Source organism: Balaenoptera borealis (genome assembly GCF_965194805.1).
Source record: "Balaenoptera borealis genome assembly, chromosome: 14".
NCBI lineage: Eukaryota > Metazoa > Chordata > Mammalia > Artiodactyla > Balaenopteridae > Balaenoptera > Balaenoptera borealis.
In genome coordinates, this window is record NC_138875.1 from 66,131,346 (window position 1) to 66,144,501 (window position 13,156).

General features: G+C 54.0%; 2 protein-coding genes across 11 annotated transcripts in view; both read right to left on the bottom strand.

Moving 5' to 3' along the window:
* SPECC1L (sperm antigen with calponin homology and coiled-coil domains 1 like) overlaps positions 1–1,212 on the bottom strand; it is a 121,257-nt gene extending 120,045 nt beyond the window's left edge. For 2 of the 5 annotated variants that reach the window (XM_082354151.1, XM_082354146.1), the window contains exon 1: positions 1,080–1,212. The gene's annotated coding sequence lies outside the window, so the exon portion shown is untranslated. The remainder of the gene's footprint in view (positions 1–1,079) is intronic. The other 3 variants (XM_082354147.1, XM_082354148.1, XM_082354149.1) reach the window with 2 other exon arrangements.
* Positions 1,213–10,485: 9,273 nt separating this feature from the next.
* BCR (BCR activator of RhoGEF and GTPase) overlaps positions 10,486–13,156 on the bottom strand; it is a 102,649-nt gene continuing 99,978 nt past the window's right edge. For 5 of the 6 annotated variants that reach the window (XM_082354145.1, XM_082354143.1, XM_082354144.1 and 2 more), the window contains one exon: positions 10,486–13,135. In XM_082354145.1, the coding sequence (XP_082210271.1) occupies positions 13,046–13,135 (90 nt within the window). In that variant the 3' untranslated portion in view covers positions 10,486–13,045. The remainder of the gene's footprint in view (positions 13,136–13,156) is intronic. The other variant, XR_014234174.1, reaches the window with a different exon arrangement.

Below are 13,156 nucleotides of genomic sequence, written 5' to 3' on the forward strand. Positions count from 1 at the left end.
AAAAAATTACTGGATCAGCTATCTCTTTACAGAAAAAAACCTTACCTAGGTCAATACCCTACTTCTCCTTACCCTTCTGCATCGATGTGTCTATTTGATAACCTACCCATATTATAGTGATGTCTGCTGGTATCTACCAAGCCCCAGGCTCTGATTTCATCTCAAGATGCAGCCCCCGGGGTGACAGCAAACATTTTTTAGTCTCTTGCATCTGTTGCAAACTTACAAAACATTATCAGTGGCTTAAGATGATTTTTTTTTTTTTAATACAACAGACATTTCCCCCTGTGATCAATACAGGACGGCAAATTTATGGGAATTTTCCCTGGGTCCTCCCGTGCTTGCCGGCGAATTACCAAGGGCATTAACGAATCAAGATTCTCTGCGCTTGAATGATCACAGGAGTTACTTGGTTTTGTAAATGGGCCGAAACTGAGTGGAAACTGATTTCTTTTCCAGCCATCTCCAGCGGAGCTGCCCAGAAACGAACTCTGATGTCTTAAACGTAACCACTGAAGCCATACATGACCACACTGCGGGAAAGGCAGAATTTCCTCGGCAGAACACAAGATTATTCACATCCAACCTGATGCAATTAACCAGGTCTGGAGAAAAAAGGATACTCCTCCTGCTCCGGGCTGACCCCGCCGGCGGAGCTGCGCGCGGGTGGGGGCGCGGCCCGGCGGAAGCAGAGCCCGCAGGAGGCCCGGGTCGGCCGCCCGCCGCGTCCTCGGGCCCGGGGATGGAGGCCGGGGACTAAAGGACTGGGGGCCAGGGGCTATGGGGCGGCGGCCCCAGCCTCTCCTGGGGCACGAGGAGAGGAGACCGGTGGGCGCGGCCGCAGAACCAGCCGGGCCCCAAGCAGCCGGGACGCCTGCCGGCCGGGGTCGCGGCTTGGGCTGCCCGGGGGCCCGCGAGGGGATGGCGCAGGCGCGCGCCGGGCGGGGGGCCCGGGAGGGGACGGCGCAGGCGCGGGCCGCCGGGGTCTGCGGGGCCGCCGGGGCCTGGCCGCGCGGGCGGCGCTGAGGAGAAGGACGCTCCCGCCGCGCACACTCAGGGCACCTGGCCCCGGCTCTTACCGCGCGGCGCCGCCTCGCTTGCTCGCTGGCTCCGGGCTGGGGCCGGGCGGCGAGCTCGCCCGGTGGCGCGGCCCGAATCCGTTGAGTCCGGCCTCAGGGAAGCAGCCAACCCCGCGGCGCCGTTCGCCCGGCCCGCCCAGCCTCCCTCGCGGCCCACGCCCCCAACCCGCCCCTTGTCCGTCCCACACGGCCGCCGAAGACTGCGCAGGCGCGGCGCCTGCCCCGCCTACATCCGCCGCCGCGCAGGCGTCTACAGCACAGCCCACTCGGCTCGCGTCCCTCCCGGCTCTGGATCGCGCAGGCGCCGTATCATCCGGCCGGCCACAGAAAGTCCTCAGTCAGGCAGTGCGCGTGCGTCAGGCTTCCTGCTCGAGCTCTGGCTGGCGGATGCTCCTGGAGGATGCACTGGGCACTGCCGAGTGATGTGTTCACGCTCCATCATCCCAAAGGCTCGGCTTCGCCCAGAGGTCCACCGTTCATGCTCGGCTTAGCCAAGAGGTCCAACATTCAGGGACGTATCTATAGCGTGCCAAGGACGGCGCTGTGCTTGAGCTAGACAGTGGTGGGAAAACACAGAAGCCCTGCCCTCCCGGTACTCCCCGGAGATTTTGGGGGAGATAGGATGCAGGTTTTAAAAAAAAGCACAACTTTTTTTTTTAAATTAATTAATTAATTAATTTCTGTCTGCATTTGGTCTTCGTTGCCCCGCGCGGGCTTTCTCTAATTGTGGCGAGTGGGGGCTACTCTTCATTGCAGTGCGTGGGCTTCTCATTGCGGTGGCTTCTCTTGTGGAGCACGGGCTCTAGGTGCGCGAGCTTTAGTAGTTGTGGCACGTGGGCTCAGTAGTTGTGGCTCGCAGGCTCTAGAGAACAGGCTCAGTAGTTGTAGCGCACAGGCTTAGTTGCTCCGTGGCACGTGGGATCTTCCTGGACCAGGGCTGGAACCCGTGTCCCATGCATTGGCAGGCGGGTTCTTAACCACTGCGCCACGAGCGAAGCCCCAACATTTCTTTATTGGTCCTAAGTCTAGACAGAATTTCGTTTTCTTCCTGTGTCATTTTTACTGAGTTATATTTTTGCAGGAAAGTGTCTTTTGTTAATGTTTTCCAAATCATTGGCATAACGTTGTTGATGTAATTCTCTGATGGTTTTTGTTATAATCATTGTTTCTTTTTGTTTCTGAATAAATTTCTAATATATTTACATACTTCAAAATTCAGAAAGCACCTTCTCAACCCTGTCTCCATTGCTGTAGTTCCTCTTCCCAGCTGCAACTAAATGTATTCAGTTTCTTGATAAAAATATTTTTTGACTATAAACAAATATCCAAAATAAGCAGATTGGTTCTTTTTGCTTCCTTTTTTTTTTTTTTTTTACACAAATGGTAGTCTACTATACATAATGATCTGTACCTTTCTTTTTAAAACCGGAATAGCCATGATGGTTTAATAGTCTGGAGATAATCAATCATTCAACATTTGTGTAGGACTTAGGTCATGGTCCTCATCACCAGACAGCCTGGGTCTGAATCCGGGCTTCATCACTTACTAACCACTTGTCTTTGCATTTCAGTTTCTTCATCTACAAAATGGGAGCTGTTATGGGTTGGGGGGATTAAGTGGGATAAGGCATGAAGGGAGCTTAGCATGATGCCCAGCACCCAGTAAACACCTGGTGACTGTGAAGGGCATTCATGTTGCATCTGTTTCAGCATTTACAGTTCAAACAGGACTCAACATCATTTAGATCTTCACGCCAGCCCTGTAAGAACTGCATGGAGGACAAGAGATACTTTTTTTATATTAAAGTGCACAAAATAAATATACAACTCAATGAAATACAAAAAAGTGAAGGTCAAGAAAAAGAACTTGAGGGACTTCCCTGGTGGCACAGTGGTTAAGAATCCGCCTGCCAATGCAGGGGACATGGGTTCAAGCCCTGGTCCGGGAAGATCCCACATGCCGTGGAGCAGCTGAGCCTGTGCGCTACCACAATGAGAAGCCCACCCATAGCAACGAAGACACAATGCAGACAAAAATAAGTAAATAAAATGAATAAATTTTAAAAAGTAACATAAAAAGAAAAGAAAGAAGGGAGAGTACAAGAAATGTGAAAGAGAAGGGGGAAAAGGAGGAGGAGGAAAGAAAGTAGTAGTACAATTCGGATTCCATCTTCTAGCTGTCCAGACAAATTATAAAACTACAATAGTTTAAAGATATTGATACAGGAAAAACAAATAAAATGGTAGAAAAAAAAAAGAAAAAAGAAAAAGAACTTGAGCAGTTTGCCAAGTCCCTCCTCTCCCCTGCCAACACTACATCCTCCCCAAATGTAACCACATTCTGACATCTAACTCAGGATGAATGTGGGCTGATTTTGAACTTTAAATAAATGGAATTGTATTGTATTGATTTCCTAGGGCTGCTGTAACAAATTACCACAACCTTGGTGGCTTAAACCAAAAGAAATGTATCATCTCACAGCTCTAGAGGCTGGAAGTCCAACATCTAGGTGTCAGCATCTCTGAGTCTCCTCAGAAGGCCCTGGGGGAGGATCCATCCCTTGCCTCTTCTACCTTCTGCCAGCTGCCTGCATTTCTTGATGTTCCTCTGCTTGTGGCTGCATCATTCCGATCTCTGCCTTGGTCTATGGCCTTCTCTGTGTTTGTGTGAAATCCCCCTTTGACTCTTATATAAGGACACTCATGATGGCGTTTAGGGCCCACCTGGATAATCCAGGATAACCCCCCATCTCATGATCCTTAATTTATCACATCTGCAAAGACCCTTTTTCCAAATAAGGTAACATTTATAGGTCCCAGGGAAAGACTGGATATCTTTAGGGGGCATTATTCAGCCTACAGCAAGTATCTTTTTGTGTCTACCCTCTTTCACGCAACATGAATTCTGTGAGATTCATCCATCTTGTTGCATGCATCTGTGGCATGCAAAATGAATATCATTTTGGTTGCTGTGTAGTATTGCACTGTATGAATTTACCATTCCATGGTTTATCCATTCTATTGATGGACATTTGGGTTGTCTCCAGTTGTGAGCTATTTGTGGAATGAAAATTGGATTAAGCAAAAAAAGATTCCTGGAGTCTCCAGTGGGAAGCTATAGGCATCCTTGGTACACACCCTTCTAGGTTATCTGATTCTGATTCTGTGGGGGCTTTGGGCCTTATATTGTCTTTGAGCTCTTTTGCAATATTGTAGAAAATTGACAGCAACGCAAATAATTCTTGTCCAGGGACAACCCTCCCCCACAGTGGAAGAACCAGTTTTGCCTCCAAGTTCATTTCAATATTTCTGTTCTATATATGTGTCTGACCTTGGAGTTCTCCTTTGAACTGATGGTAACATCTTACTGGTTCCCTCATTTAATGAATGAGTTAAGTAAACTCTTTGATATCTGTTTATTTTATATTTGTATAAGAGTCATGATTTTACCTTTTTAAAACATTACCCTTTAACATTAGGAATAAAGTTCCTATGAACGTCTTTATACACAGCGAAGTACTTTTAATGAACCAAAACTACTAACCTAGATTTTCTGCCATTGAAATTCCAAAGCAAAAACGCCATTTTCCACCAAGCAGGAGGCTGCTGACACTTCCTGAATAGGAACCAGGTCTGCTGAACCGCACCCGTGCAGGGTTGGGTGGGTGGGTGGGTGGGAGAGGGTACAAAGATGGTTTTGACCAGGTCCCTAGGCTCTGAGAGCCTTCTCTGCCTGGGACAGCAGTGTAACCTGGTCCTAAATCAGGTGAGATGCTGCTAAAGTGTCCCGGAGGGATCAGCAGGATTCTGGGAGGAGGTGGCATTTGAGGAGGATTTGAGGCAGAGAGCGCCTCCCCCACTAGACCTCGGAATTGGGCTTCTATAATGTGGACAGGGGCCGGTCACTGCAGCTTTAGGACAGGGAAGTGACATGCTGTGAGATCTTCTTGAGGAAGACGGCCCTCGTGGCACATGCAGGACGGGGAGGGTGACCCTGAGAGTCGAGACCTGGGGAGGCTGGAGGCCTGACATGGCGATGGGGTCAGAGGAGAGGACACAGATCAGAGGGTGGGGTGCATGGAACTGTCCAGACTTCAGCCTCAGCGCTGGGTGGTCCCATCAGCCTTACCACACCTCGGTCCCTTCTCCTCGGCTTGTCAGGACTGGAGGGGCAGAAAGAGCAGGCAATTTGGGCAGCTGCGGGCCAGGAGCAAGAAGGGACCTGGCGAGGTGCCCAGAGCATTTATCACTGTGTAGCCCTTCCCAGGGCCCAGCCTCCACGGGCCACAACCACCAAGTGGCAGGATTTGGGACACTGTGATGATCAGCCTCAGAGGCTGACACTTCCCCCCCTGGTCAGGCCCCGCCAGCCCTGCAGTGCTGGGGTCTCATCTCACCCACTGAGATGGGTGGAGCGCTGCAGCCCGGAACCCCCTTGAGCTCTGTGCCTCTGGTTTCCTGGTGACCCCCTCAGCTCACCCTGACGCTCACCCCCGACACTGACTGTTCCACTCAGGCCCAGCTGCTCTGTCTGCACCACAGCTGGAGGAGCCAAACAGGCAGGGTCCGCAGGCCAAGTTTTAATCAGAAAACAACTGTCCCCAGCCGTTAGCACATCATCAGCTCCGAGTGCCAGGACATCAGCTTGGGATTCTTGACATGCCTCTCTTGGAGCCAGGGGTGCGCCGAGTCCCAGGAGAAGTTCAGCTGTCAGCTGAGCAAAGATGTGTCTGCAGACAGAGGTGGGCTGCTCACCCTGAGAGGGACTCAGGTACCCAGCAGCCATGGTCTGAACCCCAGGAGACTCCTTGGGATGCCCAGCTGGCTTGCAGGTGATCCAGAAGAGACACAGAAAGGACACCAACTCAGGACAGGTGTCCCCCCTTCCTCACAGCCCACAGAGATCAGAGATCATGAAACCCTCTTGTTTCACAGTCAGAGAAACTGATGCCAGCAAGAAGGGAACCCATGTACCAGGTCTGCTGGTCTCTGGACTTGAGCCCAAACTCTGGCCGGGACAGCTGTGTGACCTCGAGTAGGGCCCTCAAATTCTCTGTACTTCCAGTTCTTTTGTGAACAATGGCAATTCTCCCACACCGGTCAGGGATGCTGGGGAACTAAATAATACGTCCCCACCCCAATAAGTGCCCCCCTGGACACCGTGCTTCTCTGCACACGGCAATCACACGGCTAGTAAACAGTAATGTCTATGGCCCCAGAGACTGTAAGCGTCCCAAGGGCAGGGCCTGGCATGTGGCAAGGGCTCTGGAAATGCTTCTTCTGTCATCTCTCAACTCTAGGTCCCCAACCACAGAAAGCAGTCACCCTTGTGCAGCCTCCTGGTTCAACTCCATGGGGCCCTCAGGAAACAATGGCATATCGTGGTGGGGACACGGAAGACAAGGGATGATGAGCTGGATAAAGGGATTCCGCCCAAATGTGCCTGAGGCTTAACTAGCGCTCCTCAGCCTGTGTGTGCCCCTTCCCAGTGTCAGAGTGAGCAAGTCCCCATTTTACAGGTGAGGAGGGAGTTCCCTGGCAATCTCGCGCTTTCACTGCTGTGGGCCTGGTCGGGTTCAATCCCTGGTCGGGGAACTAGATCCCACAAGCTGTGCAGCGCAGCCAAAAAAAAAAAATTACAGGTGAGGCTCTGGGAGCTGCATGAGTTGCCCAAGCCTTGGCCTCTGGACCCTGGGCCTTCTCCCTCAGCCGCTGGTGCCCCCCCTTGCAAACTAGTCTCCCGAGAATCCTGCACACATCCCAAGGCTCCGAACATGCCCATGTCTCCTCTTTGAGAATCGAGAATCATCTTCAGGACTCACAGCCCCCAACCTTTCTTTTTTTGGCCAGCACCCAGGCAGTGGCTGTGGTTGGGTCGCCAGAGGAGCCACGGGCCAAGTGTGAACTGGAAGAGATTCCAGTTGACTTGAGGAGGAGGAGGAGGAGGGGGATGGAAAGGAGTTGGTGTGCAGACTGAGCCCTTGGTGACCTGGCTGAACTGGCCAGAGGCCCTGAGAAGGCCTGTCTTGGGACGTGTGGCCTGTGAGGTCCAGCCGGGCACTTGGTGCATCTCATCTGGGGACACGCAGAGGAGCAGCCTCGGTCCCCCAGAATGTGCTCATCCATGAGGTTCACTGGTGTGGCCCGGACAAGGAGGGTGATAGCCCCCTGCCCTCGGTGTGATCAGTCAACCACCCTGGGACCCTTTAAGAGGGTCGTTAACCTGGAGCAGCATGGGGAGGACTCGAGTTCCACGCTTGGCTCCACATCCAGGGGTCAGAATAACCAAAGGCCACTGTATTAGTGGACTCAGGCCGCCATAACAATAAATCACAGACCAGGGGCTTAAACAGACATTGATTTTTCTCAAGATCAATGTGCCATCCGGGTTGGTTCCTCCTGAGGCCTCTACTGCAGCTGAGCCCCTTCTCTCTGTGTCCTCATACGGCCTTTCCTCTGTGAGAAGTGGAGAGAGATCTCTGGTGGCTCTTCCTTTTTTTTTTTCAGCCGTGCTGCGTGGCTTGTGGGATCTTAGTTCCCCGACCCAGGGCCCTCAGCAGGGAAAGCGCACAGTCCTAACCACTGGGCCACCAGGGAAGTCCCTCTCTTCCCCTTCTTATAAGGCCACCAGTCATATCAGATTAGGGCTCCACCCTTATGACCTCATTTAACCTTAATTACCTTCCTAAAGGTAATCTCTGAACATGGTCACACTAGGTGTTAGGGCTTCAACATGTGAATTTGGGGGACACAATTCAGTTCATAACTACCGTGGAGCAGTGGAGTCTAGAAAACCCTGGGGGCCAGAAAGGAGCACAGGGAGGGTGTGGACAATGCCAGCTGGTGGAAGAGGAATTTACCACCCTCTAGTACCCCAGCATGGCACCACCTGGAGGCGGGGTTAGCATGAGATGGCTTGGGTGGGCTAGAAACTCAGAGGCTAGAGGCCAGCCTGCCAGGGTGGACAGGCTCCTGCAGCCGCTGCCCACTGACCAGTAGCCCCAGGAGTCTCTTCCTGGCCGTCACCAGATGAAAGGGCCCTGCTTGGAAAATGCAGATCAGGAGTGCTTATCTAATGAAGAACACAGACAAAAGTCACAGAGGCCGTAGCCTGTTCCAACTAACTTCTGATCGCCACCCCGACATTGGAAACGTTATTTTCAGAAAATAGAAGAAACAGCAGCCATTCCCCTCTCCCCATTGCTTCTCCCTCCTTCTGGCCCAGTGACAGTGGGGAGGCTGGGCTTATGGGGGCTGGGGAGCCCCAGAGGGAACCAGGGCAGTGCCACCCAGCAAGGCAGTTTTTAAGTGGTGGTTTTATTTAAACAAGCAGCTGCAGCATCTGTTTCCCTCCGCATGGGTCCCGGTTTCCCACGCTGGCCCTGGGGCCAGGCCTTGGGTTTGGGAGGCCCACGCCCAGGGGTCATTCAAGCCCTCGAGCCCCGGGGAAGCCCCACGTCTGGGGCGGCCACCATCCTGGTGCCCCCTCTTCCCGGGGCTGCTCAGCTGGCAGTGGCTCAGGACCTGAGCCCATGTAGACCATGCTCCTCAGGCCCCTTTCTTGGCCAGAATCCCCTTTGAACCTCCCCATCCCCAGCTGCTGGGCTCGTTTCCACCAAGTGACTGAAAACCCCAAGGGAGAGTTTCTGGTCAGGTCGCCCGGTTCCACCCACAGGAGGGGAACGGAAAGGAGTCGGTGTGTGGACTGAGCCCTTGGTGACTTGGCGGAACTGGCCAGAGAGGCCCTGAGAAGGCCTGTCTTGGGACACGTGGCCTATGAGGTCCGGCCGGGCACTTGGTGCATCTCATTTGGCGACATGCAGAGGAGCAGCCTCAGTCCCCCAAGCAGCTGGTTTCCTTCCCAACCTAGACACATCTGAGACGCACCAGGGCTCCATCTTCCAGGAAACCGTTTACGTGGCTGCCTGTTTGTCATGCCCTGTCTGGCTTCCCACCCTGGGAGAGCTGTGGTGACGCAGGGCTCTCTCCCCTGGTCTGACAGCTCCCTCACCCAGAGGTGACCCTCAGGCCCGATCCTGCCCATTGACCCATGGCAGCTGCTCTGGGAGGCCATTTGGGCCTCTTCAAGAGCTGGTGTGTCTGTCGCCCCCTCACTTTTTCTGTTTATTTTTCCGGAGCCGTTTGTGACAGCCCACCATTAGCTTCATCATGGAAATGCTTCCGTTTAAGGCAACTGGGGCATCCTTTTTTGGGGGGGGGCAGGTATACAAGCTCTTCTGAGATTTCTACACAAAATCCTGCCCTCCTTTATCTGACCAGGGTACGTGTGTGACGCTGGGCCTCGGCACAGGGCCTGCTCAGCTGGCCATGTCCAGTCCAGCAGAAAGTGAGCCAGCCTATAGGGATCAAGACACAAAGTTCCCAGCCTCTGTTCTTCAACCAACTCTGGGACACCGGGTGTGTGGGGAGGCCTTCGCGCACCTGTTTACCCACCAACCAAGTAAAGGGATTGGATTAAGAGGCCTCTGAGGGTCTTTGAGGTGTAAGACCTCAAATTCCATAGCAGTGAACGGTCTTGCTCCCTGGGCCATGCCACTGGCCTGGGCTTGGCTGGACACAGCACCTGCTCTCAGGAACATGGCGACAGTCAGCTTGCCCCCAAAATCAACTCCTAGTAAGAGAGATGCAATGGGGCTTTTTCTTTTTTTAGAACAGATTTTCAAATAGGAAGGTAGGGATAGAGAGAGCTAAGTAGCCTTTTAGGGGCCAAATACTTGGAGGAGGGCCAGTGGCAGCCCTTTCCTTATCAGCAGGTGTCAGGTGGGCAGATGGCATGGTGTACATGAAGACCCTGGGGGAGCCTCGGGGTGATGGCTGACAGGCACCGAGCACGGCAATAGGGGTCCGAGTGGGTGTGGCCCCAGCTCGTCCCAAGCTGCATCAGCAGAGCCCACCTTGCACACCCCTCTCCACCTGGGTGTGGCTTCCCTGTAAGCTGGGTGGCTTTTTCTGTGGGCAAGGCTGGTGACGGCTAAGAGTGACCCATGTCCCGTCTGCTGGCAACAGAAAGGCTGCACCTGGCAGCACCACCGGAAACCACAGAGGCTGAGGGGCTCGTGCAGGGCTAGGCTCTGTGGGGCTGGAGCCCTCCCTGCCCCTGGACTTGGCACGGCTGGTGTCCCCTCTGCCATTCGTCCCAAACCAGACGGCCCCATGCTCAGCGGGGCGACTGCCTGTGGGCAAGTGGGTGCCCTGGGCCTGGCCTGTCCCCAGCAGTGCCCACTACCCTCAGGGAGGCCTCCTTGACACCCACCTCTCCACTCCACCTGCTTCTTCTTCCAGCTCCAATGCCCACCCTCAGCCCCAACCCAGTGGCTCCGGGGATGCTCCCAGAGGCTCTGATCACGGTGTTTATTTCTACTGCAGCCATCACCACTGACACAAGTCGTCTTGGGGAACTTTAATGAAAGTGGCAGCTTTCCTTTCCCCTGTGGTGGTACAGACACGGCCGAGCTCAAACTCAGACAGGCGGCTGCGGAGAGACTGCCTGCCACCCACAGCCCGAGGCTGGGCTGCCCTCTGCTCAGGCTCCAGACCCAGACCTAGGGCCCAGACGGCGAGCCATCACTTCTCGTTGCCAAGTCCAGCGGCTGAGCCTTGTGGAAGGTCACGTCTGGCCTCCAGGCAATCACCTGCCCACCGGCTTTGCCGACCCTCAGGCCTGAGTGTCAGACGGACGACAGGGGCGCCCAGCGACCCAAAGCGACCGCCACCACTGAGGCTCGGCAAAGGAGTGCTTGGACAGCTGAACAAGAAAGAGTGGTCATTCCATCACTAAACACCACGCATCCTACATAAATAAAAAGCAAACAGAGGAAGGAGATGGGGGGAGGGAACGAAAATTGGCACAGACACTGAGAGATTGCTTTCCAGTTTCAATGCGACAGACGCAAATCATGAGACTCCAGGGAAAAAGAAACCGGGGCCAGGTCTAGCTTTTCTAAGTAAAGTGTGTTTCCCCTGTAGAGCCAGACGGGGATGGGAAGCCAGGCCAGAAGAGGCCAGGGACTGGAGGCCTGGGAAACCCATGGATCCCAGAGACATGCAAAGCACAGAGGACCCTGCTCCCCGCCCTCATCCCCCAGGAGAGCAGCACTGCTTTAAAACGGTGGGTCTGCTCTCCTCACGAGAAAAAAGTACAACTAAATAAATACAACATGCAGACTTAAGACCTTCGAGTGACTTCTTTTTCCGTCCCTGCCTCGGCAGGTCCGCGAGCAGAGGGTAGAGTGGGGGGGGGGGGCACGTGGCCCCCTGTGTGCCGCGACCTTGGGCAGGAGCTGCCCGCTGACACACCAGCTGAGCCTTCCCACCCCGCCAGGGACACGGGAAGGGTCCTGGACAGTGCCACCTGTTACTGGTCTAATCGCGTGACAAGCAAACGCCTTTTCCTGAGTCATGCCACCACTTCCCTCCTCCGGTTCAGCTACATCCTCTCTTCCTGCAAGTCCAGCATGGAAGTTTCTTCTCTCCTCGCCCCCATCCCTTTTTTAAAAAAAGTGATGCAATTCTTCACAGACTTGTTTCTTCAAAATACTTAGTGGTTTCCCCAGTTCTCTTTCCTCCAAGTCAGATGGTCAGGAGGGTTACCAGGCACATCCTGGCTTCCGCACAGGTGTGTGGAGCATGGGGGGCTCTGTCTCTCCACCTGCTTCGGGATGGGAGCCCCTACCCTCGGCCCAGCCTGTTCCTAATCCCCGCCCCCCAATTCCAGATGCTCAGAAGACTTCAGAAATGGCTCCTGATGGAAACAGAGCTGGCGCTCAGAGGAAGACGAGATGCCGCTGGGACACAGATTGTCCACAGAGTACATTCTAACATCTTATTAGGAATCTGAATCTGTTAGGAAAAAAATTAGAAACTATGTATAAAACTTAAAAATATTCAAGTATCAAAAGGCTATTCAGATCAAAGTTTAAAACAAGCTGTCGGTAAGCTGCCGCCGCCCAGAGGAAAGCTTTACAAAAGTTTGCTGAGTGTGTGTAGCAAAGAGCGAGGAATGAAGCGATCGGGGTGGGGCGGGGGTGGGGTGGGGCGGCGGGACATGATTAGGGGAAGGGAGATTTGGGGGCAGATGGGCCACAGGCTGGAGGAGGCCAGAGATCAAGGCCTTTCTGAGCTGATGAGGAGAGTGCGTGCCCGGCGGGACAGTCGGGATGGTGAACAGGATCACTCTCCCTAGACAACCAGCCATAAAGTGCACAGCCTGGGCCTCCCTCCCCTGGTGCCCGGTCCTGGACGTTACGCAGCTCCGCAGGGAGCTGCCTTCCGAGGGGCACGTGATCAGCAAAAACAAAGCAACAGGATAGAACAGGAAGAAGACCCATTTCTGCACAAATTCTTCTAGAAAGAAAGAAGAAAGGAGGTGAAAGGGGTCAAGCACTACACAGTGTAGATTTAGCTTTTCAAACCCTGTTACAAACAGGAGTCGAATTTCTAAGTCTGGGAAATCGAAACGCCCCCACCCACGCTGGACAGGGCCTGGCCCCTGGGCACGAAGCAGCAGCAGTATTTATTCAAGACACGATACCGAGGGAATCTGCTCCTGTTCCCTTCTCCCTGGAGAGGGTGCATCTCGACAGGTGATCCAGTAGAAATCTTTGAACTCTCATAAGTTAAATTCGTAAAAACCACTCCCTTTGCCTGGTCCCGCCCAGGCCCGTGACCGGAGACACGAGGGCTGGCTTGGGGCGCCCTCTGGTGGTGGCGTAGAAAACCACAGTTTGAGGCCAGCCCAGGGTTCTCAGGCCCCACCGGAGGGGGGCCTGGAACTGTCCAGGCAACTTGGCCTTTTGCCTTGGGTAGTTGTCTCTTGGCAGCAGCCTGGCCCTGGGGGGTGGCCTAATGACTCCTCTAGAAGGTTCGGTTCCCGCTCTGTGGATTGCCCGTTTCCCTAGGAGGTTCCCAGGCCGTTCTGCCGGCATCTTGGAGGTGGAGTTGGGCCTTTAGACTTCGGTGGAGAAGAGGATGCTCTGTCTCTTGCTGTCTGGGGCAGGAATGGCCTCCAGCTGCAGGAAGTACAGCAGCACCTGGACCTGCCGGGCAGAGCAGGAGGG